The sequence below is a fragment of the Myotis davidii genome, unplaced genomic scaffold (assembly GCF_000327345.1).
Source record: "Myotis davidii unplaced genomic scaffold, ASM32734v1 scaffold933, whole genome shotgun sequence".
Lineage (NCBI taxonomy): Eukaryota > Metazoa > Chordata > Mammalia > Chiroptera > Vespertilionidae > Myotis > Myotis davidii.
The window spans coordinates 1,260,177-1,286,103 of record NW_006285240.1 but is presented as its reverse complement, the minus strand read 5'-3'; the positions used below and the strand labels follow the sequence as shown (position 1 = coordinate 1,286,103).

The following is a 25,927-nucleotide window of genomic DNA, read 5'->3' as shown; positions in this document are numbered from 1 at the left end:
AAAATGAAACAAACCTTTTAATATCTCCTTACAGATTGATTTCTGCCTAACCAAATACTTTACACAAAAGATCTGAGGTTACTATTCAAGGTACGGTTATTTTTTATATTTTTCCCAATAAAAGTAAAGTGCAAACCTTCTTTAGCTTGTTCTGTTTGTGGAAGAACTCTACTTTGATGTCACCACACACAGGCAATGGTTGAGGGAACTCAAAGTACATGAACTTGTCTTCCCGACGTGTGGGTCCTGAACTGGAGGAATATATCTTCACCTTGAGCTGGCAGACCACAAAATGAGGATCTGCATGGTTAAATACATATAAGTATCATTTCACTGGAAATGCCTTTAATTAGCAAACTGTCAAAAACTATTTTAATTATTAATATTAGCAATATATACAAAATAGTAATTCTGCTATTATAATCCTGATATAAAACAAATTAATAAATATAAATTAGGTCAAAATGTAATCAATACAAGATTTTCCCTAATCTGAACATTCAACATAAGGTTCTATTGCTGGCATGAAAGTCAATTCTATTTCAAAAATAGTAAGTCCCAAGATTAGACTTCTAGCACTATAGTAACATAAAAACTTTAACACTAAAATGATGTTAAGAATAACTTTCTGGCACATCTATGAACTGTAAGTTTTAAAAGTTATTTTGCTGCAATATTTCAAAGTCTCTATCATGTAACAAAATCCACAATATTCAAATCATTACATGTTCACAAGAGGAAAGAAAAATATACTCTACAAAGTTATACTAAATTCCATAAACGTAAGTCTCAATATTTATAAAAATATTAACCATCATTCATTTTTACCTATAGCTCACACTTTATTTTTAAAGGTATATAAAGCCAACATGATGAGAAACAGGAAGGAGAGGATTTGAAATGTCTGCTGCTAAATACAACAGACATCAAGTACAAATGGAAGTGCACCCCCCCCACCCCCACTTTTCATTAACAAGTATTTTGACTTTGGCTTATGTCTGTTTTAAAATAACTGGTGCCCAGCTGGAGTGACTCAGTGGTTGATCATCAACCTGTGAACCAGGAGGTCTCGGGTTTGATCACCAGTCAGAGCACATACCTGGGTTGTAGGCACATACCTGATGGGGGCGCGTGCAGGAGGCAGCCAATTAATGATTCTCTCATCACTGATGTTTCTCTCTCTCCCCCTTCCTTCCTCTCTGAAGTCAATAAAAATTAAAAATAAAAATAAAAGAATTAAAATAACTGGTAAAATATGATTTCTCAAAATGTATCATGCTTATGTATTAGCAATGCAACTAAAAAGTAGTAATGACAAAGTATAACTAATTTATGGTACAATGAGTTCACAAACAAGTTCATTAAAAAGAGAGTGACTAGCCTTAGGAGAGTTAGAAGTGGGTTCTGAAGGAACCATGTGAAAATGAGTAAGAAATAAAAGCAAGCTTGCATAAAGTGCATGAAAATATATACGTGTATACATGCACATACACGTACATACACACTTAGAAGTAAAATTCTTGCACCAAAAGGCATTATCCTTAAAGATGAAGAAAAAAATAGTATCCCATTCTTTATCAGTAAGACCAACAATTAAGAACAAGGCAAAATGCTATCCAAGCTAAATGAATTTCCCAGTTTAATAAACATCTAGATCATCTATACAATATCTAAAGCAATATGAGCAATCACATAATAAATAGGACTGATCAAAAAGCACATGTGGTTATTCTAATTTGGATTTGTAAGACATTTATCTTAAGAAAAAGAGAGGAAATATTACACTAACAATCAACAATTTCTACTTCCTTGACTAAGGACTCAAAGTACAATGAGCCATTTTAAAAGATAAATTTTACTGGGAAGTCTAGCTCGAAAAAACAAATAAACAAGGTATGATTTCATTTCAAAGTGGTGAATAAAAATCAACCAGAATGAAAATGCTTTGTAACCTTATTAATTCAAACTCCACTAATTCAGAATCTGATACTCCTGATTTTAGAACTTTAAAAAGTTAACTAACTATACAAGTCAGATTTCATCTAAAATGTGTATCTAGCCGAGACCGGTTTGGCTCAGTGGATAGAGCGTCGGCCTGCGGACTGAAAGGTCCCAGGTTCGATTCTGGTCAAGGGCATGTACCTGGGTTGCGGGCACATCCCCAGTAGGGGGTGTGCAGGAGGCAGCTGATCGATGTTTCTCTCTCATCGATGTTTCTAGCTCTCTATCTCTCTCCCTTCCTCTCTGTAAAAAATCAATAAAGTATATTTAAAAAAAAAAATTTTAAAAATAAAATAAAATGTGTATCTACAAGAATTTTAAATTATAACCAATAAGCTAATTACAAATCAGTGTTACTCAGAATTTCTCTCAAAAACTAAGCTAAAAAGTTGTAATAAAAATCAGTGGAGCCCTGACCGGTTTGGCTCAGTGGATAGAGCGTCAGCCTGTAGACTGAAGACTGAAGGGTCCCAGCTTCGATTCCAATCAAGGGCATGTATCTTGGTTGCAGGCACATCCCCAGTAGGGGGTGTGCAGGAGGCAGCTGATCAATGTTTCTCTCTCATCGATGTTTCTAACTCTCTATCCCTCTCCCTTCCTCTCTGTAAAAAAATCAATAAAATATTTTACAAAAAACAAAAAAACATCAGTGGAAAAGATTTCCTCAAATCACTAAAGAAAAATAATTTTCTTTACAATATGAATTTAATATTTTAGATAGATAAGACAAGTCCGACATTAAAGAAAAAAATTTGTAAATCCCTGCCAACTTTGCAGAAGACACTTTCTTTTCACAAGTTTGTTTTCTTCACTGATTCCTCTTATTCCTCTTGAACGCAGATTGTTCCAACTCCCCTTGTCTGAGTCCTCACCATTTCCCTCTGAGCCTTCTCATCCTATAGCCTCACACCACATTTAATTGAAAGGCTTAACTACTATGTCTCTTTCCTGATGCTTCCCAAAATATCTGATATATCCTCTCATCTAAAGATTCAAACCCATACTTTCAAGTGCTCACTGAATACCTATCCTTCATGTGAACAGCTTACCTTCACTTGAATTAAAACATATTTAAAACTAAAATGTCAACATTCATGTCCCCAAGTGAATTATTCACCTAACCAGAACAGAAACTCTTGACAAAATTTTCAAATAAAAATGGCAGAAGAAAAAATAAACTAATTCCATTCTATTGCTCCAGCAAAGCACATCTTGCTTAGAGCAAGTCATATAACTGGCTTCCTTTGTCCATTTTCCACCTCTTGCTATCATCACTTTCTACACAACTGTACTTTCAACACAGTTTAGGCCTCCAGCATTATCACTGGCACTGTAGTATTTATCATATTAAGTCTGAAATCCTCATTCAAGGTCCTCTAACAGTGAGCCACACTTTCTATTCCTATTCTATTCTCTGTCTCTGCATTTCTTGTTCAGCTCATTTCCTTCTGCTGTGTTTCAATTCCAGCTATTACCTAATGCCTGTAATACTTCCCTCAGTTTTAATGTCAATCTAAACTGTATGCTTTCTCCAGTGTTCAATACAGAGCTGGGCTTGCTTCATGAAACTGACAATTCCCCAAAACTTTTTCTTAGCATTTATACTTTATATATACAACCTCCCACTTAATCATATACAGCTCTACTATATAGTTTTAAATCAGACTGCATAGAAAATTAGTAAAGATTAAAAAGATTTCAGTAGTCAGTATGAATTAATACTGAGACCAAAACAAAACAAAAAAACAACACAATATTTAAATGTAGAAAAGAATTGGTGAAATATTTTAAGAGAAGCAATGTGAAAAACATTATATAAGATTACTAAACTGAATGTTCTCTTCTTTCCCTTATTATTTCTCTAATATTTTATGCCTTTCTTTTGGCTCTTATACTGATATCTGTACTATAGAAAAAGCATGAGTTTTTTCTTCCTTTTTCCTTCTCTTCTATGAATCTGTTGAGCTCCTAGGTTATATCAATCACCTCTGATAGCTTAGTGCCTTGCATTCAGCAGTTTTCAAAATTGTACTGAGGTGACAAAAGGATCAAAGAGGCCCCTTAGAAGCCTTTATCATGCTATATTAATAAAACTGTGGTCTCTGATAAAATTGCCTTGCTCTAAGAATACAGAAAATATTTGATGGAGGCGATCATACCTATCTGACAAAGATAAACAACATCAAGAAATTAATTTCCTAGGTATAAATTAATTTAGGGATAAAAATTGTTTTATATTACATAAATATTTTAAGTTTAAGCAAAACTTAAAGCTAAAAACTAAAACCACTAATGAGTTGAGAAATACCACTAATATTAGAATTATTAAAAGAAATAATGTGGTGGTATCTTATCTAGAAACTACAAAACTGCATTATAAATACTCAAATCTAAATCCAGATTTTCTCTAATACTGCACACACTTTGACTCAACCCTATTCAGTCAATATACTCTAGTCCATCATCATGTCTTATCATTTTTTCTTTTCTTCTTTATTGTCCCTGTCACCATTTTTATCAATATCTAGTCTTCCTTAATATATGAAGAAATTGGTCCGTGCTTCAACCCCAGTGAACTGATGAACCCCACTGCCATTCTGATGCTAGATGTGACAGGACAGGTTTTCTAGCCATCTAAACACAACTTAAGCTTCAATTGGTAACTGCAGCACAGAATTTTTCCTTCAGAAATACAATTTAGTTTTAAAGACATTAGAACATTGCTCTTGGCTTCTTTAGACCAGTGCACTAAACAACTGAGCTAATTAATCAATATGGATGTTTCAGAACTATATATATTCCTGCATAAATTTTAAGTGCAATAAATTTCTTTCTAGATATTTTTAAAATATATTTTTACTGTGTCCAGAGAGGAAGGGAGAGGGGAGAGAGAGATAGAAACATCAATAATGAGAATCATTGATCAACTACCTCCTGCACACCCCCTACTGGGGTTAGAGCCACAGCCCAGGCATGTGCCCTGACCGGGAATGTAAATGTGACCTCATGGTTCATAGGTCTGACACTCAACCACTGGGCGACACAAGCCGATTTTTATATAAACTTCTACATATGGTAAGAAAAGTGTTCCAGTACATGGAAGAATGAGATTTGGAGCACTTACTGCAGGTTCCGCCACTGAACATTGGAATAGTTTCAAACATCATCTTGTGAAACAACAGTGCCACTGGTCTATAATCCAGATGATTCTTTAACAGGTAGCTATAATAATACACATAGCGCCTCTGACTGGGAATAGTTACTCCCTGGTGGACAGAAAAAGAGAAAAGCCAAATTCAAAAGAAAAGTTCCATTATAATTATTTCACTTAAAGTATTGTGGTAACTGGGTTGTACCCATTGAAGAACATATTTACATTAGAAATTTGACCTTCAATGACCAATATTTAAATGCAGCTCATTAACAAAGTAAATCAGAGCAACATCATCTGCCATTAAAATTTACATTTGTCTGATATATTTTTAATAAACTATTTTATAACCTTAGTTGTTTTTATGTAAATCTTTGTATATGATTAATCTCTTTTAAAAGAGACTTTACAGAATAGGTTATACACATATTTCAAACCTAGACTACTACCAAACCAGAATACTACCTAGATACCACAACACAAAATGTGTAATGTTTTGTTCATATTCTATGCATCAATATTCTCAGATCATTTCCCTAGTATGAATTCACAATCTAGATTTCTCAGTTAAAAACATAATTTTCTACTTCAGTAAACTTTTCACTGGCACTTCTAAATTCAGAAATAATGTAGATTATTTTAATATATAATGTTTGCTTGTAGCTTGGAAAACTACATTTCAGAATGATCACAAGATTATTACAGGAAAGTAATTCACCAAAGGAAGAAATGTGGCTCTTAGGAATGGCTATTATTACAATGACAACATATAACAGCAGTCATTGTATATTAAACGACATGTCAAACGTTTTACATATATCCCTAACACTACTACAACTCTACCAAAAAGATCCTATCACCTCTTATTTTAAGGATAAACAGTCTGAGCATAAAATAGTTATTTTGCTCCAAACCTGCATCTGAATCTAAATGTGAATCTGATTCTAAAACATTTTTTTAATCCTCATCTGAGGATAGGTTTGTTGATGAGAGAGAGAGAGAGAGAGAGAGAGAGAGAGAGAGAGATCCATTGGTTGTCTCTAGGGCTGATTCTAAAACTTTTTATTCCCTCATCTGGGTTTTACTAATAGCATATCTACTAACTATGTGATTAAAAACAATAATAAGACCTCTTTGAGCTCTTATTTTTTCTATTTATAAAGCATCTCCAAAGTTCAGCGTATTATAGTGCTTTAATTCTAAAGAATAATGTATTAAACAGTGGTGCATGAATCACAGAATCCTTGAGACTAATATGAAGCAGACCACTGCCATTTTTCTCTCCACACAGCATCCTTTCTCCTTTGGGAAGCTATCATTCTCCCTGTGGTTTGGGGGTGTGGAAGGTGGGCTCTATTCTTCAGCTTCAGATGTCCCACGCCTCTGGCCAGAGTGTTTAGTTAAGGAATGGGTACATGCCCTAATCCAGTTAAGCTAGAACTTAATCTAGGAATTTAAGCTCAAATTGTAGATCTCTTCCCACAGCAGTTGCTAAAGCAGACAGAATGTAAAGCTAGAGCTACTGGAACTCATAACTTGCCATTATATTACAGAGAGCCTGCCTGATAATAAAGTATATACAGTACAGAGAAAGGAAAGAGCTGAGAGAGATTCCTGACATCTGTTAAGCATCTAGATCCAGGCCAGAACATTTTTAGCACTATATAGCCAATAAGCAAGTCTCCTTTTAAGCTACTTTGAGTTTATTTGAAATTAAAAGAGTGCTAAGACATTATAATACAAATGCTTCCCCTCCCCTTTTTCAGTTTAAAATAATAAAAGAAAACTAATTCAGACAAGAGAACATAGTACAGTAGAAAGAATACTGGACTTAAGTTTAGCAGTATGGTTTTGAGATATACAGTGATATTAAATGACCCAGGGCAGATTTGCAGATCTGTTTTATCATTTATATTAGAATGGGACCGAATTAAATACTAAGGTCCTTCAAGGTATAAAAATCTTATAATTTTTATTAATATATAAATTGGATAACAAGGCTTACATACTGTGTATTAGAACACAGTTTAGTCCAGGAGAATTAATATGTTAGAAAAAATAAAAATGTTACATTAAGAGTTTTTTGAAATGTTTTCTTAATTTTTTAAATTATTGATTTGAGAGAGATATAATTGGTTGATTCTTGTATGTGTCCTAACAGGGGATTGAACTGGCAACCTTGGTGTATCAGCATGATGCTCTAACCAACTGGGCTACTAGGCCAGGGCAGAGAGCTTTTAAAAGCTGAAAAAAGAGGATAATTATAGCTTATTTTGTTTTAAATAAAGAGAAAGTGATAAAATTTCATTTGGTTACTATCTGGAGAAATTTAGTATATACACTAGAAAAAAATAACCTGATTATGACAGAGCATAAAAATTCATTCCTCAGAAAAATGAGAAAATTCCATCTTTGTGCGTCACTTAGAATAAAGTTAGTATTAATTATTCTAAAAGATTTAAGTTTTCATTAAAGATAAAGCTTATAAGCTCACTTACAGAGATCATAGCATATAGGAACTGTCTCTCTAATTATTGCTTTGGGAAAAAAACCTAAAGTTCAAATATTTCTTTCCTGAAAGTTTAATCAAAGAAAATAAATGTTAATGCATTCTTTACCTGCTACCAACTGAAAGAGAGAAAGCAAGGGGAAAAAAGGGAACTAGCAGAGATTCTGGGTGAGTTTGCCATATAATAAAAGTTTGCCTCTTTAAATTCAGAACATTTGAAAACCTTTTCTAAATGCATACTTACCAGTACTTATAGGATGTTTTAACTCTTTATTCATCGCTTACAATAAATATTGTGAGTTACTGATTACAATTCTGAAACATAAGTGCAAACACACACATTGTGAGGCACAGGACTAAATGGAAAACCACCCTAGGAGTTGCCCTATGGAGGTGTAACGCAGTTGCCTTCTTATAAATTAGTGAATGAAAGATAGTCTTCCTTTCCTCAAGAAGTTATCTCACTCTCAGAAAACATTTTTCTTTATAGGAGTTATGAGTTGTACTTTGACTTCTACCAAACATTCAGAACCTGAAAGTGTTATTTGGACATTACTAACACATGGCATATTTTATGGTAACCTGGCGCCCATCACTCTGGCACCTAATTTGCGTTAAGTCAGCTGAGGAAATGTCAAGATTCTGCACCAGATTATTTTGGGGAGAATCTCTGCATAGTCTATAAATTCTTCACCAAAATATGACATCTGGCTCCTCTTTCATGGAAACGGGGAGGTAGGGGGAAAGAGAAAAGAGAGGGAAGGAGAAGAGAAGGTAGAGAAGGAGGAGAGGAAGAAGGAGGAGAAAGAGAAGCAGCGTTCTGTTCCTATATAAATGTCACCAGAACACAATTTTATTCAGCCTTCTAATGTTTCTCTATAATTAAAATTAAGAATATAAGCAAAACAACATTAAAGTCAGTTCTAATAAAATTAATCAAACACAACTAAAAATTAGTAAAATGTGTGTATCTCCTATAATAGTGGTTCACAACTATAAAAATGCAAACCTACAGACTCAACCTAAAAGGAAATATTGGCAAGAGAATATATCCAACAGTAGATGTTTTACGAATAAAAGTACCTTTGATAATCAATTATATTCATTATAAGATATTTCTCTGGAATAATTCCATAGTTGTATAACAACAGCTAAAGCTCAGCTAAGTTCACTTATGATGAAGCTACAGTCTTTAAAATTTAAAAATGTATTATTTCAGCCCTGACCAGGTAGCTCAGTTGATTAAAACATCGTCCTGATACACCAAGGTTGCGGGTTTGATTCCCAATCAAGGCACATAAGAATCAACCAATGCCCTAACTGGTTTGACTCAGTGGATAGAGCATTGGCCTGCGAACTCAAGGGTCCCAGGTTCGATTCTGGTCAAGGGCATGTACCTTGGTTGCAGGCACATACCCAGTAGGGAGTGTGCAGGAGGCAGCTGATCAATATTTCTCTCTCATTGATGTTTCTAACTCTCTAACCTTCTCCCTTCCTTTTTGTAAAAAATCAAAAAAATCTATTTAAAAAGAAGAATTAACCAATGAATGCATTTAAATAAGTGGAACGAAAAAAATTGATGCCCCCCCCTCCACTCACTTCCTTTCTCTCCCTCATCAATAAAAAAGTTTTTAAAAAAATATTTATTATTTCATTAGTACATACTCCAACTATTAGGTAAACATGTAATATATTTGAACATTTTTAACTTCTTAAATCAAGGGTCATTAAATGCCCTAACATCTGTAAAGAAGGGATAAACTGAAGAACCTTTCAAGATAGGCCAATTTCATCGGCACTACATGACCTTTAAGAAGAGTTTGATCCTGTACAGAGATTAATTCTGAACAGCCTCAAAATTCTTTTGCAATTTCAGGATTTGTGAACTTAACAGTATAGAAGGAAGATCAACAGTGTGCTGGGGAACTAAAATTTCACTCTGCTGTCATTAACTGCAGATTCTTAAAGCATTTCATCTTTCTGAGCCTGTTTTATCATCTATAAAATAAGAAACAGTCCTTAAAAAAAAATCCTATGACTTTTATCCACTGTATTTAGCTTTCTAATGCTGCTTCAACCTAAAATGCAAATGAGAACATTTAGTAAGATAAGCTTTGTCAACAACTACTCATAAATTCCTCTTTTCCTTTTAAAATATACACAGGGGTAAAGGGGTAAATATACACACTAGGATACTCCTTTAGAGCCTGTGAATAATTCATCCCTCAAAATGGTCCAGTTATATTAATCAATCATGAACTAAGCACAGATTTGAATCATTTTATTCCAAGATGCTAAAAGTCATCTATTCTGGCTAAAATACTCAACTCTGAATCTTAATATCATGTGACAGTTAAACATAATGTTACTGCATACATCCTTAACAGTATGCACAAACTCCATTTTTTAAACTCAATACCTTTTACTTGGGAGAAAATCCAATCCATAAGAGGACGAAGAATATGCTGTGCCTAGAACAGTTCTGCCAATGATGTGGGTGCTATTACACTCAACACGACGAACTTTACTATTACATGACAAACTTTACATTTTCTTTTCATAAATATTTCTCTGCTATATTTTCACTGTGGCCCCTATTTAATAACAATGTCCCATAGGGCTTGCCATTTCATCAAATTTCTCCTCACCTCTATGGAGAAACAGAATTGACAATGTAAATTAAAGTATGCCCTCGCTTTTTTATTATGGAGACGTCTCTTGGATCTAACTTAGAGAAAATAAAGTATAATAAAGCTGAAGAATACTTGGGTTTTACTTTTAACTCTGAACATGATGAGATGTAATATCCCAAGTGCTTCTTCTATGGCTAGTTTTCACTGTCAGAAGCATTCAGTCAACTATCCTGCAGAAGCACCTGCATCAGGAAGGGAGCGTATGTGTGTGCGTGTTTAGGGGTTGGAGTGGAGATTTAAGAGGGAGGAAGGAGGGGAAAATGATCGAACATGTGAGAGCACAGTTGAGTTAGAAAAGGCTAAACCAGTGGTTGGCAAACTGCGGCTCGTGAGCCACATGTGGCTCTTTGGCCCCTTGAGTGTGGTTCTTCCACAAAATAGCACGTGCGGGTGCGCACATACAGTGTGATTAAAATTTTGTGGCCCATGCGCAGAAGTCAGTATTTTGTGGAAGAGCCACACTCAAGGGGCCAAAGAGCCGCATGTGACTTGTGAGCCACAGTTTGCCAACCACTGGGCTAAACCATTACAAAATTTTTATTTGCGCCCAACTTAAAATTCTTGACTAAAGCATGCTACCAGGCTGTTGGCTGTAATGCCAACCAAGCAAAAAAGTCACACAGTTGAATGTGGTGAAGGCAAATACCTCAGAAATGATCAAACGTATCTGTAGCTTGTAATAGAAAGACTGTTGCAGTATCTCTATCAAACAATTTTTATTCATTTAAAACAAATAAATTTTCTATTTCCTAAAACTATGAAGCAAACCATGAAAGGCTTAGAAATATCACTTTCCTTCAGCATATCACTTCTCAGCTTAGCCAGCTACTAATTTTCATCAAATACATCCATGGTGACATACTCAAAGAAAAAACTCTATTTTAGAGTTCTTTTTGGAAACTTCAAGGGATATCAACATTTTCAGAATGGTGAAGTCTCTTTGGGGAAAAAAAAAACTAAAGACACTCTCCTGAAGAAATCTCAGTATTCTGTAGAGACAGATAGTATATCTTAATACCTGGCAAAACATCTGGTTTTGCTGCTTTGGTAAAAAGACAGGAGTTGTGCATTCACTGTGACTCTACTTTGTTCATCAGTATACACTGAAGTGCAAGACTCTACCATCAATCCTGAGAGAAATCTTATCTATTGCTGTGAAAGTATTCGACTGCCTCATGAGTGCCACGCCTTAAATCATAGCCTATGCAAGAGGATTTGTCATGAAAAATCTATTGTTGTGAAAACTGCCAAAGTCATAACAGTTAAGACTTTTAATCAAGGGGTCCTTAAAAGGTTTTGTCAAGAAGTAGAAGCAACTTCTTTCCTACACACACGTTCAATGGCTTTCAGAAGACAAATCTACAGCCAGAATTTCGCTGTCATCAACTGAACTCATTTATAGTTTAACTCTTCATTCTTAAAACTAAAATGTGTAGTCATAATCCTTTCCTTCCCAGCATAGCATTAGGCCAGGATCTTGCCAAAAATTATCTTATTAACTAGAAAGCAAAATCAATATGAATTTATCTGCAGAGTCTTAGAAAATTCTTATTTCTTGAAACAACACTGTTGAAAGAATCTACAGATTCCATTTGTCCTTTCATTCTTTTTTTAAGATAAGATTTTCAGCACTTGTTTTGACCAAAAAAAGTAAGTCAAAACTGATTGGCTATCAAAGATGACAGAAAGGTTGCCAAGTCAAAGAAAATGGAATACTTTCATGTGTTATTTAAAAGCTAAGTAATAGCAGCCCTTTCATTAAAATTTACTATTGAGTAGAACAAATGCTTAATTTTGGTTAATTTGTAACACTTAGATTTAGTTATCATTCTCAAAAAGTGGTCACTGATTTTTTTTTTTAATCCTCACCCGAGGATGTTTTTATTGATTTTAGAGAGGAAGGGAGAAAGAGAGAAACACTGATGCAATAAGAGGGAATCATCAATCAGTTGCCTCCGTTCACACCCGAACCAGGGATCCAGCCTGCAACCTTTCTGTACAGGGGACAATGCTCCAATCAACTGAGCCACCCAGCCAGGGTATAGTCACTAATTTTTGCATGGGGAAAAAAAAGGAGAAATAATTCTTAAGAAGATTTCTTTCACATTCTATGTTTAAAAAATAGTTTTCAGTGCAGTTAAAATCTGTTAAGAACAATTTTATGGCCCAGCAGGCGTGGCTCAGTAGTTGATCGTTGACCTACGAACCAGGAGGTCACAGTTCGATTTCTGGTCAGGGCACATGCCCGGGTTGCAGGCTCGATCCCCAGTGTGGGGCATGCAAGAGGCAGCCGATTAACAATTCTCTCTCCTCACTGATGTTTCTATCTCTCGCTCCCTCTCCCTTTCTGAAATCAATAAAAATATATATATATTTTTTAAAAAAACAATTTTATGTTCATGTATACTATGCACATTTTCAGAAAATATTTATAGCTTTCACCATATTTTTAAAAGGTGTATAACATGGTTTGAGAGCTTCTAGCTTAAACCTAGTGTTATGGTGCCACATTACACAGCTTCTCTATTTTCTTACTTAAATTCTGCTTACCTGATTTCTTTTCCACTATCAAAATGGCTGCTGCTCATCAACCCTGTTTTAAATTTCTACCATTGCTCCTGCAACTGTTATTTTAATTTTATCCACTTCTATATGGTTTTCTTCCAATTCAACCTCTTTTCCTGTGCTGCTCTGCATTTATTCACGTCAGTGAAAAACAATTTACCTTCTATGATTTTAATCAGCAGAAGCAAATTTTCCATACATGATGAACGGATAAAACAAAGTAAACATCTCAGGTCCTCATGTCTGGAATTCATTCCAGTGCTATTAACCCAGGGTACACACCATATCTATAATAATAAAAGTGTAATATGCTAATTAGACCAGACGTCCTTCCAGACAACCTTCCGGATGAAGCGAGGCTGTGAGGGAAGCCTGGGTCCTGGGTGCCTGCCAGCGGCCAGAGGGAAGCCCAGGTCCCGGAGGGAAGCCGGTGCGGAGAGCCGGAGAAAGGAAGGCCTACTCTTGCACAAATTTCGTGTATTGGGCCTCTAGAAATGTAAGTCAATCTATCATAACCAACAGTCACCAAAATCATGCACTAATATAATGTTTAAACTATAACCAATAAACAGTACTTTGGCATCATTAGATATAATTCAAAAAAGTCACAGACATATGACTTTTTTGAGACAAGAAAAAGGAAGGGGCAAAGGGATCAGGAATCAATGTAACTATGCAGTTGAAAATAACGGATATGATCACTTGTGTCTGTTTTGAAGTTGAATTAAAAAGAGAATCTCCCTGGCTTAAAAATTATTATAACTAGAATAAATTTTTCACATTAAGTTTTATTTCCCTCAATAGAGGCTCTTTAAAATGAGTTTTCCCATCTATCTTGGAATGGTTTTGGTTTTCCCTTTTTGGAGACAGAGGAATGTACAAAATTTCTTTGCAGGAAACATTTTGGCATATTTACTGTACAAAGAAATAAATCTCTTGAAAAATCACTGTAAAAGTTCTCCCAAGAGTTCACTTTTGCTTTCAAATTTACCACACAAATTAAATTTGTCACTGATTTTCAAGTCTTTTGTCTTCTGAATAAAAGAACCTCTGACTAATCTTAATTACTTAAATTAACATCCATATCAAAAAAATCATCTTTATCTATTATAAAGGCAAAGATCATACTTTACTAGGTAATGGCATCCAAGTTATTATCTAAACACATTTTATTCTCAATCAAGCTTCAGAAATATCAAGTTTACTTTTGATCAATATGCAGCACTCTTAAATGCTCTATAAGTATTTTGAGACTAAATATGCAATACAGTTCATAGCTAAGATTTGCTAGCATGACATGAAAATACTAGCAAAAAAAAAATAAATCAGAACATTTCAATCAGTTATTTGCTCATATAAAAGTTAAGGTAGTAACTGATTTAAATGTTTAGGAGAAAGATATAAGGTTACCAGCTTTCTTTTTAAAAATTGGGTTTTCCAATAAACTCTTAGATCTAGGAAGAGGAAAGAAAAGCAAATATAACCTACCTTTTTGTCTCTGGTCCTTACTTCCCCATAGAAATCTAGGGCCTCTTGTGCCTTTAAAAATTTGCCCCGATGTAACAAATATGCACAAATCATTACACCAGTTCGTCCCTTTCCAGCTTTACAGTGAATTGCTGCAACGTGATTGTCATCTTCACTTAGCCATTGGTCAAGATCTTCACAAAAGGGTTTGATAAGTTCTAGTTGTGGTGGATTATGGTCTTCAAAAGGATACTGTGCAACTGTGGTTAAAAAGAAACCCTCAGAATAAGAGAAAAGTCTCTTCTGAATTGTTTATTAAAAGTAAGTTAATTTTAGAAATGCTACGTATAAGCTTTACCGATATTTAAAAGCAAAACAACTTCAGAGAAAAATAATTTATTGCCTAATAACTTTCTAATTTTTTAATAGAAATGGTCTCTCGTTAACTCTTAAACTTATCCATTGGACAAGGAGGCCAAGCATTATTTTCCCCACTTTATGAAGGAGGAAACTTTGCTATGAAGAGGTAGCACAGGTCACAACATATCAGAGCTCGCGGAGGTGAACTCAAAATGAAATGTCACATAAACATCTTGTCAGCACTCCGAATTCATTTTCTAATAAAAGAAGCAATAATACTTGTGATAATGCATCACCACAAAACATATTCAAAAGAAAAATTAATAAATCTACAACAGAAAGGATTGCATAAAAGATGGCATTTTAAACTTCATGTAATAAAAATGCTGAATGTGTTCTTTCTAGCAAATGTTACTGTTGTATACACTTGACTTTAAAGGCATTTATAAAAGAAACTGAAAAAACTACTTACAAAAAGTATGTAATTGTAGTAAAGTTTATCAAATGAAGTTTTAGGTCTTTTCACATGACTTATTAAGAACCCAAAACTTTTCTGTATCCTATAGTCAGAGCACAGTTTTTTTTAAACATTTGTCTACAAATAGGACTTTAAATATATCAAAATTAAATTTTATCTTATTAGTCTCTGCTCAGCTCTACTCTATTAAGATCCTTCTATATTCTGACATCTAATGTACCTAATCATCCTGTGTCATCTAAATATGTTAAAAAAGTATGTCTTAGATCTTCAATCAAGTCATAATGTGGCACAGGATAAAATCCATTGAGTCCTTGGTTGTGATGGGCGCTCTTCTGGTAGACTACAGCTCCCAATAACTATACCTACCTCTCCAGTTACAGTGTGTCATGAGGACAACTTCCACTTAGTCATCTACCTGACTACCATCATTCTATTTTCATTTCTCCAGTGGTACACAAAAACCTGTCAAACATCTAAAGCTAGATAAACCTCGACTAAAACATGCTATGTCCAATAAGCAGTAGCTTAAATTTGCCAAAAAAAAAGTAACATTCTTAGTGATTATACTGACTCTCACGATTAGTGCTTCTGAATTCTCAAACTGTTTGAAAGTCCATTCTAGATTTTCAGTAGGCATCAATGGCAAATACATCAATTGGTAGCTCATGGCACTCACTTTTAAGAGCATCTGCCAAATTTATCAACTTTCCAGTTCTCTCATGCCTCAAGGGGTTCCACAAAAACAAATGGAAGTTTTTGTGGGCTCTGAGATAGAACTGACTATACCTGAAGAATAACTCATTTAAAGCAGTTCCCTGTTCTTACCTTTCAAGTTCCCCTTATATTTGTTATACCCTTTCCACCTTCTAAATCGTGCTCCTTAATAGAGTTAAATTGTCTGTTTTCTCTGTATAATCTCTTACTACACCAAATACCTCCAAAAAGTATATATAAACCCCACCTTATTCTATTGTTAGTCTAAAAATTTCTCCTAATTCTTAGTCCCTTCTGCAATTTGGTTTTCCTAATATTTCAGGCAGGTTTATATGGCGCCTGTTTCCTAAAACAGGACAGCCAAATTATATTTTTCAATATTTTTAATTTGACAAATATTAATCTCACTTAATAATTGAGATTAATCTCACTTAATAATTAATCTCACTCATTATTGCTATGACAGTAAGATTTTAGTCTATTAGTTTTACGTTATTTAACATAATACAGTACATTTATACCTACCTCTGCAGTTAAATTTGGCGGTATCATAATGTCTTTCAGCACATCTAAAAGAGAAGTTTAAATTTGATATAAAGTTATCTTCTACAATTGAAAAAAAAGTATAATAGTAACAAACATTTTCTGAACTTTATAATGTACCAAGCATTATGCTAAGTGTTTTATATTAACTATTTCTTTTAAGCCTGTGAAGTAGGTTCTGTTATTATCCCCATTTTACAATTAAGAAGACTAAGGCTTAAAATGTTAAGTATATGCAATTTGCTTACAAAACTTGTGATGTCACTAATATATAACAGTGTAAATTCAGCTGCATCTATACCTTCAAATTTTCTTTATGGAAATTTTGCGTGCTAAAGGAGTTTAATAACTGTTTTTAAGATCATCTTTACTTCACAGTTGAGCATACACAATTTCCTCAAACTATTATTTTAAAAGACATGTTAAAAATAGTAAAATTACAAGTGCAAAGGAAAAGTAAAGAATCAAATGATGCTAATCTACTCAGACACAATACTTATTAAACTTTTTTAAAAACCAGACCTTTCTCTCTTTAGATAAGCCAAAGGTCATCTTTTTTAATACCCTCTCAAGTTACAAATTTTAATTAAAGCCTCAGAGTAAAGAAACAGTAATAAGTAAAATCAATACAGAATAGTAAATGTTGAGTTAGCATTATTATTGGTCATGCTCAAACTTGTCTTTTGAATAGTAGCGACATGTTTGTTATCATGCACTGGCTATCTCATGATTAATAGGCCATGTTTATAAGCATCAATAGGCTCAGAAAGGAATACCATATATTAGTTTGTGGTCAGCAGCATTCTGGTAACTCCAATTACTAACCAAATTATATTTTTTAAAATTTTTTTATTTTTTAAAGCAAATACAGATCCATAGACCCTTAATCCACAATTCCAAAATCCCCAAAGTCTGAAACATCTACAATTTTTTTCTTAAATTTATGGCCAACTGGATTTATGATATTGTATGTAGTCCTTAATTAATACACTTACCGTAAAGAGTCAAATATTTCATTTTAGGTACTGTTCCAAGCCCTACTGGGGGTGTTATTATAAAGTATATGCTTCCCTGTTACCTTTCTGAAAACTGAAGAAATTCTGAATGCCAAAACACAACTGGCCCAAGAGTTTCAAATAAAGGATCGTGGACCTACATTTTGCGTTTGTAAATCCTGAATATATCTGTATAGTTTCTCTACTTTAAACAGATTTATACCCATTGAACTAATTATAAACAAACTACAATTCGCTAGTTTCTGACTGGTCAGACCTGAAATAAACTTTTATATTACTGCTTAAAACAAAGCTTTTCCGTTTTAGCTTATTATAATTTAGTAAATTGAGTTTTGCTAGAAAATTTATTCAGTAATGACATATGCACATACACTCATTCTTGCAAAATAATTTCATACACATATTAAAAGACATGAAAGGTAGAAAGAAGAGAACTGGCTATGAAAATAGTCACATTGCACACTTTCTTTGGTACAGGTTAAAGAAGCAACATGGTCAAAAATGAAGAATCCATAATGAAATATTTCATAAGGAATCATGTAAACAAGATAGGGCTTCGGAGGTAAGGGGGGAGGTATAAGCTAGAAAACAATTCTAAGAAGCTGGTCTCATAATAGCACAACAAAAAATAAACATTTTAGGTTTCATACAGATTCAGTTGTCTACAATTCCCATGCTTTCTCAGAAGCTCAAAATGTTTGCTTTGACCAATAGTGCTTATAAACTGATTCTTAAATATTACTGTTAAGAGGAAGAAATGGAGGGAAAGTAGAAACAATGAGCTACTAAATGTCTACTAGATGCACACACTTTACAAAGGAGTTTCCATGTTTTTTTATTCATCCTCACACCATACGATAATAGTTAATATCATCTCCATTTTATATATGAAAAAGCTAAGATTTAGAAGCACACTAAAAAAAAAACAAAACAAAACTTGCCCCAAACCAAAATAAGTAAATGGAAGAACCAGAACTCAAGCTATAATTACAAAAGTCAAACTTTTTCTCGTACTGCTCCATACTCTCATTTATAATAAAAATTGAACATAGTTTTAAAAACAAAATTTAGTCAAAGCCTGTCTTCCTACAAGAACAATATCTGGCACAAAACAGCCAACAAATAGTGATGATGAAAACATGAAAAGGCTATGTAAATCTCTACAGGCGTGGATGGGAATGTGTGAGAATAAATACTGGGGCTGGTAGTGATGAAAGTGATCTGGGGAGTGGCTGGTAGAGGAAGAATAAAGATTTTCTTATTTAAAACCTTCTCTGATACTGCATATACACCCTCAAAAACACACACACAAAGTTTCTTGTAAATTTTTTGCAGTATGTTATGAAGTCTCTCAACAAACCAAAATTGAAGATACATAAAAATAAAGCAAATGGGATTTGACTAAGACAAGTGTTAGAATTAATGATTTATACTTCTTTATAATTAAAACTCGACTTAAAAGATATTTTATCATCACCTTATATTGGCTTATATGAGACAAGAGAAATGAAGAGGCACTGAAAGGGATTTTTATGAAACAGCGAACAGAAAGTTAAGAAAGGGATAAGATGAACAGGAAAAGCTTCCTTTGAAGTAAGTCTTGACATGGAATCAGCTAGGCATGTAGGTATCTTCTGTAGTCTCTTGAATGGAGCTATCCCCATCTTATAAAAGAAAACTTAATTGATAAAAATTAACCACAGCTAAATGTTTACCACAAAATAATGGAGAGGTTTGTTTTTTTTAACCACAAAATAATGGGAGTAGTTTGTCATATAGAATATATAGTATCCAGTGAACATTTAAGTTTCTCAAAGGCAAGAATTATACTATGTCTTCATTCCCTATCTCCCCACTCCTCCCTTATTCCCACCAGAATACTGATTATATAGAGGAACACTCAAAAATAAAATACACACACTTGCACAACTACTTTACTAAGTATCAGTATATCCGAATTTGGTAATAACTGATTAAATTTGTCCTTTCTTAAGAACTCTTAATATTGCCTGGCCGGCATGACTCAGTGGTTGAGTATCAACCTATGAACCAGGAGGTCATGGTTCGATACCGGGTCAAGACTAATCCCCACTGTGGGATGTGCAAGAGACAGTTAATCAATGACTCTCTCTCATCATTGATGTTTCTATTTTCTATCTCTCTCTCCCTCTCCCTTCCTCTCTGAAATCAATAAAAAAAATACGTTTTAAAAAATAAAAAGAACTCAGTATTACATTGAGAACTCCTCTTCATCCATATGTCAGAAAGTGCCATAAAAAGTTTAACATACTATTAAATTCAGGTACGTCTAGTACAAATATTTTAATATCTTTCAATTTATATATGTTTGTAAAGATATATATCACATAATTAATATGCTTAAAATTAAGAAATAAAATAGAAACATCCACTGTTTGCCAGACTCACTTATCCTGAGCCAGAAATATAAACTGGGGTAGAAAGCAGGTGAAGACGACTGAAAAGTGACATCAGAAATCAAAACATGCTACAACTGGGTAACTACAAACTTCTGAAAGTAAGTAAAATTTGGAGATGTTAAGAACAACAACAACACAAAAACAAACAAACAAACAAAATAACCCAGAAAGGGAACATTGGCATAAACAGTGGATGGTCTGCTACCGTGTGTACCTGTGTGAACTTATTCAACTCACTAACTTCTCTAGGCCTCAAATTCCCCATCTGTAAAATGAGGTTGGACTGAAGGATCTCTTGCAGATACTTTCTAGTTCTGAAAGTCTGATTCCATTAAATGGAGTGAAGAAAGGGAGTTAAAATATATGCACCAAAAGCTACTCTCAACTAGTAACAAGACAGTTCATTAACTTGGGAGTCCAACATTCAAAAATACAAAAACAAACAGGCAGTCAAGTTCCCAATGCCAACTCTAACCATAATAATGTTAAGTGAACCGCAATACTGACAGTACAAGCCTAAGTCCTAAATTCTAGAAGCAGGAAACCACTACATACACGAATGAAAAGAATTTCCTTTCCTATCTCTAAACATAACGTTAAACTCGAATAAAATTTTGAAAAAGGAAGAATTTATCTTTAGTATCTCTTTCTACCTTCCTTCAGGAACTCTAAATGCCCAATCCTGAGAGTCTTAGCCTGAAGTGACTCATTTAATGGATTCCAGCTTTTGACCACTTCTTGTCCTGTTTTTTTGCCTTTCTTTTTTTACTTAACTTCTAAATCCAGTTGTTAAAAAAGTACAAAGCTTTGTGGTTTTTTATTTCTTGCACAGAAACCCTCTGGCATCTGAAACAAGGACTACTGTAGGAAAAGTTAATCAGGAAAAGAGGATGATACATGTATAGATCATTTGTAAGCTAGGGCCCACCTAAATTTGTGTCTATAGCACCTTTTACTTTTTTCCATCTTGTCATCTACTTCTACCACAGCCTACACACACACACACACACACACACACACACACACACCATAATCTGACCATAATGAATTATATGCCATATTATGCCAACAAGTTTCTCACATGCCATTCTCTCTGCCTGACATGCCATTTCCCCTCCTACTGGGCCTGTAGGTCAACCTCTACTGATTCTTTTCATCCCAGCTCAAACATCCTTTTTGTGTGAAATCATCCCTTTGGAGTACAATTACTATTTCGTCTGTTCTCTACACAGTCTCTTCTATACAAGAGTTATCTCTTCTATAATACTTTACCTTGCAACATTACACTACAACTTACATGAGAACTAGAACCACATTTTATTCACCTTGACCCACAACATATTTTATCATGTCGAACGTGTCAAGTACATGATAAATGCTTCTTTGTAAATCTGAAGAAATTAGTGAAAACTCACTAGAAGAAACAATATTGATGTCTACTTCACTCTCAGGTCTTATCAGATCAGATCCTCAATTAAAGCTAAAATAGCAACATCTCACAAGCCAACAGATAGAGAATCTTTCATACTTGTTGGTAAAGATTTAAATGCTCATTGAAGGTAGACAAGAATCTTGTCCTTACATTTGATAAATAAATTCTATGAAACTGTAACAGTGAATTAGTATAAATAAATTCAGATTTAAAATTTTCCTGTTGCATAATTTATATAGATCACATAGAAAAAACTAAGAGCCAGGGAGAAAAATAACACATATTATATGCCATTGTTTAAAATATAGAAAATAGTCATATTTTGGGGAAAGAAAAAAAGTCTTCAAGGACAGAAATGGTTAAATATTTTCTTCCCATTTTTCTTTAGTTCCTTTTTCCCTTTTCACATCTCTAATCACAAAGTCAAAAGAAAAAAACAAAAGGTTAAGATAAAGATAAGGTGAGCTAGGTGTATCAAATGGGCAATTCTTACATTCCTCCCTCAAACAAAAAAAATGACCCAATTCAACAATTTTAGGTAACTTATTTATGTTATATACAGTTAGAGAATACCCTAAAAGCTGTTTTAATCAACTGACTTAGAGACACAGAATAAACAAAATTATATTCACTGTGGAGCGTACCTCCTTGGAAGATGTCATTAATGCTTTAACAGAAGTTCTAATGTGTTTTACACTTCAAGTTACTACATGGCTATGGGCTCAAAGATGGGCTAAATGCCAAGTCATTTAAAGCACATTAAGTAACATAAATCTGTGCCAACACTGTTTTACCTCATCACTACACTTTCTAAATGACCTAACAATGCTCTCTATCAGACTTCTTGAACTAAAGGTTTTAGGAATACATTCTGTTCAAATATAACTTTAACTCTACCTCATTCTAAGAAGAAAATAACTTTCACTTAATAGTTATTTTAGAAGTATTTGGATGCATACAAAAAAGAAAATATACTTACAGATTGTATATCTTGTAATGGTTTTTATGCTTTGAATCCAAAAACCTTAAAACAAAACAAACAAACAAAAAGCCACCATTAACAAAAATGAGCTAACATTTGAAATTACATTAATATTATTGAGAAAAACCAAAAGACAGATTCTATTTTTCCTAACCTCAAATAGCATTTAGGAGAAATAAATAAACTCCAATAAATATTCCTTCCTTGGGTTAAAACTAGTAATCAAGTTATTCTTAAATAATTATTACATTACACAGATTTATACAATCTGAAGTAAAGCCATAGCTTTTCATAGGATGAATATTTTCATAATCAGCCTACCATATTAAAAGATAACTTTCTTAAAGGGTAGTATTAGCATTTAGCTAGTTACCTAATTCATACAGATTTGCAAGAAGTAGTCACATGCAAGCAAGCAATCTTAAAAATAACCCTGAAAGCCATCATTTTTTCAAACTAAAAACTTTTGATATTTGAAAGATGTAAGTAGAAACTATTAACTCTGTAATAGTTTAAACTATTACAAAGTTTATTAAGAACTTTCACATATATATTCTCATTTGATGCTCACAAACATATGAGATAGAACTTATCCATATTTTACAGAGGGAAGTAGGTATCAAAGAAATTACAGAACTTGACCAAAGTCATATATAGTTAATAAGTCAAAGAATCAAGACTAAAGACCTCTCCCTCAAAATAGTTAAGAAACTAACAACAGCAACAACTACAGGCAACACAAGAGCTTATTATATGCCAGGAACTATGTTAATTAAGTACATTATGTATATACATTTGTTTAATCCTATGAGGAATTAGGAAAGTATAAGTCTGGGGAAATATCAGGATAAATAGAATAAAAAGACAAATGGAAAACAGAAGGTATGATTTTAAAAGATTTAAAGTCCAGGAGGTTCAATATATGAATTGGAGTTCCAGAGAAAATAATAGAAAAGCACAGAAAATTCAAGAAAAATAGCCAAAACTGAAGGACACGAGTTTCCAAACTGAAGAACACAAAGACTATCCACAAAAATTATGAAAATAGACCCAAATAAAGGCATTCATATCATAGCGAAGTTCCTGAATATTGAAGAGATAAACATTAAGACTTAGAAGCTACTTGAGAGGAAATAGATTTCATAAAAAGAATCTGGAATCATAATGACATCGCCCTTTTTAATGGCAACACTAGCAGCTAAAAAAAAAATTGGGCAAAACTTTCTTACTCTGAGGGAAAATTATTCCATACCAAGAGAGACTATAAATCAAGTGTGAATATATAATACAGGCATTTTTAAATAAGCAATGTCTCAAATAATTTTGCTTCCTGTATATTCTCTCTCAGGGAGTTACTAGAAAATGTGCTACACCAAAATAATGATGGTAAACCATGAAAGATGACAAGTTCCAGGAACTGAAGAGTCAAACTCATGAGAAGGGAAAAGAATGATGGTGAAGGAACATCTCAAGCAGACAGCATTACATCAAGCCTAGAGAACAACTAATCCAGATTAGGGCAGACCAGAAGACTCCTAGAGAAAATAAATCGATGCAGTATCAAATGTGCTGAAACATATTGAGAGATTTATATAGCTGGGGGTAAGTTTAGAATGAATTAAAGTTAAGAACATAGAAACTAAAGTTAAAAAGCAAGAGGGGGTGAAAGGGCGGAAAATGAGTTGTAACTCCAGGAAAAACAAAACATGAAAATGATAGCTTTGCTGGGTAATGCAGTGTAGGTCCTTGCTTTTCATCACTTTGAATATTTCATGCCAATCCCTTCTGATATGAAATGTTTCTGTTGAGAAGTCAGTCAGCAGTCTTATGGGAGCTTTCTTGTAGTTAATTGTCTCTCTTGCTGCTTTTAAGATGCTTTGTCTTTAACATCTGCCATTGGAATTATGATGTGTCTTTGGGGTTCATCTTGTTTGGGAATCTCTGCACTTCCTGGATTTCTATGTCTATTTCCTTCACCAGGTTAGGAAAGTTTTACATTATTTCTTCAAAAAGGTTTTCAATTCCTTGCTCTCTTCCTTCTGGTTTCCCTATGATATGAATGTTGGTATATTTGATATTATCCCAGAGGCCCCTTGAACTATCCTCAATTTTTTTAAAATTCATTTTCATTATGCTGTTCTGATTGGGTGTTTTCTGCTACCTTGTCTTCTAAATTGCAAATTCAATCCTCTGCTTCATCTAATCTACTACTGATTCTAATATATTCTTTATTCCAGTACTGTAGTCTTCTTTCTGACTGGCCCTTTATGTTTTCTATCTTCATTTTTATGTTTCCTATCTTTTTGTTAAAGTTCTCATTGAGTTCATCTACTCTTACCCTAAGTTAATTGAGAATCCTTAAAACCAGTGTTTTGGCTCAGCCAGTCATAGCGGCATGGTTGAGCATCAACCCATGAAGCAAAAGGTCCCTGGTTCAATTCCAGGTCAGGGCACATGTCCAGTTGTGTGCTTGATCCCCAATACTGGGTATGCAAGAGACAGCCAATCAATCTCTCTCTCTCTCTCATCAATGTTTCTCTCTCTCTCTCACCCTTCCTCTCTCTATAAAAAAAATCAATAAAAGCATTTAAAAAACAACAACAACACTGTGTTCTGAACTCTGCATCTAATAGATTTCTTATCTCCATTTTGTTTGGTCCTTTTTCTGGAGTTTTGCTGTTCTTTCATTTGGGAAATGTTTGTCTCCTCATTTTGGCCGCCTCCCTGGGTTTGCTTCTATGTATTAGGTTGAGCTACTACATCTCCCAATCTTGATAGAGTTAGCCTGGGCACAAAATCTCCTTGGTCACCTGAGCTGAGTACTTACTTCAGGTGTATGTATCTCTTTGTGTGGATTGTGTGTCCTCCTGTTGTAGTTGAACCTTGCTTGCTGTTTGTACTTCAGTGGGAGGGATTGATTCTCAGGCTGACTGGCTGTGAGGAATGACCACGGTTATAGCAGAGGAGTTATTGTGAAAAAAAATGTTCTGTCCTATTCTATTTTCCAAGAGTACAGAATTGATGAAGATTATATATATATTTAAATTAGAAAAAATAAGAGACAGAGTTCTTCAGAACAGAGAACTGAGAGATTGACCTAAGCCATCATGCTCAATTAATATTTTGACAAAGGAGGCAAAAGCATACAATGGTGTCAAGACAGTCTCTTCAATAAATGTTGTTGGGAAAACTGGACAGATACATGCAAAAAAATGAAACTAGACCACCAACTTACACCATACACAAAAATAAACTCAAAATGGATAAAGGACTTAAATGTAAGATGGGAAACCATAAAAATCCTAGAAGAAGCCATAGGCAGCAAAATGGTAGACATTTGTCGTAGCAATATCTTTACCGATACAGCATTGGAAATTAAGGAATAAATAAACAAATGGGACTACATCAAAATAAAAAGCTTCTGCACAGTGAAAGAAACCGTCAACAAAACAACAAGAAAGCCCACTGCATGGGAGAATATATTTGCCAATGTTATCTCCAATAAGGGTTTAATCTCCAAAATTTATAGGGAACTCATAAAACTTAACAAAAGGAAGATAAACCCAAGAAACCAG

At 33.9% G+C, this 25,927-nt stretch overlaps 1 protein-coding gene across 4 annotated transcripts in view; it reads right to left on the bottom strand.

The window, feature by feature from the left end:
- Positions 1-25,927, bottom strand: part of PTEN (phosphatase and tensin homolog) — an 85,882-nt gene that overhangs the window by 12,659 nt on the left and 47,296 nt on the right. For 2 of the 4 annotated variants that reach the window (XM_006755851.1, XM_015558829.1), the window contains 5 exons: positions 22,350-22,394; positions 16,467-16,510; positions 14,408-14,646; positions 5,126-5,267; positions 137-300 (listed from right to left, as the gene is read on the bottom strand). In XM_006755851.1, the coding sequence (XP_006755914.1) occupies positions 137-300; positions 5,126-5,267; positions 14,408-14,646; positions 16,467-16,510; positions 22,350-22,394 (634 nt within the window). Of the gene's footprint in view, positions 1-136; positions 301-5,125; positions 5,268-7,905; positions 7,932-14,407; positions 14,647-16,466; positions 16,511-22,349; positions 22,395-25,927 lie in introns of those variants that run through there. The other 2 variants (XM_015558828.1, XM_015558830.1) reach the window with 2 other exon arrangements.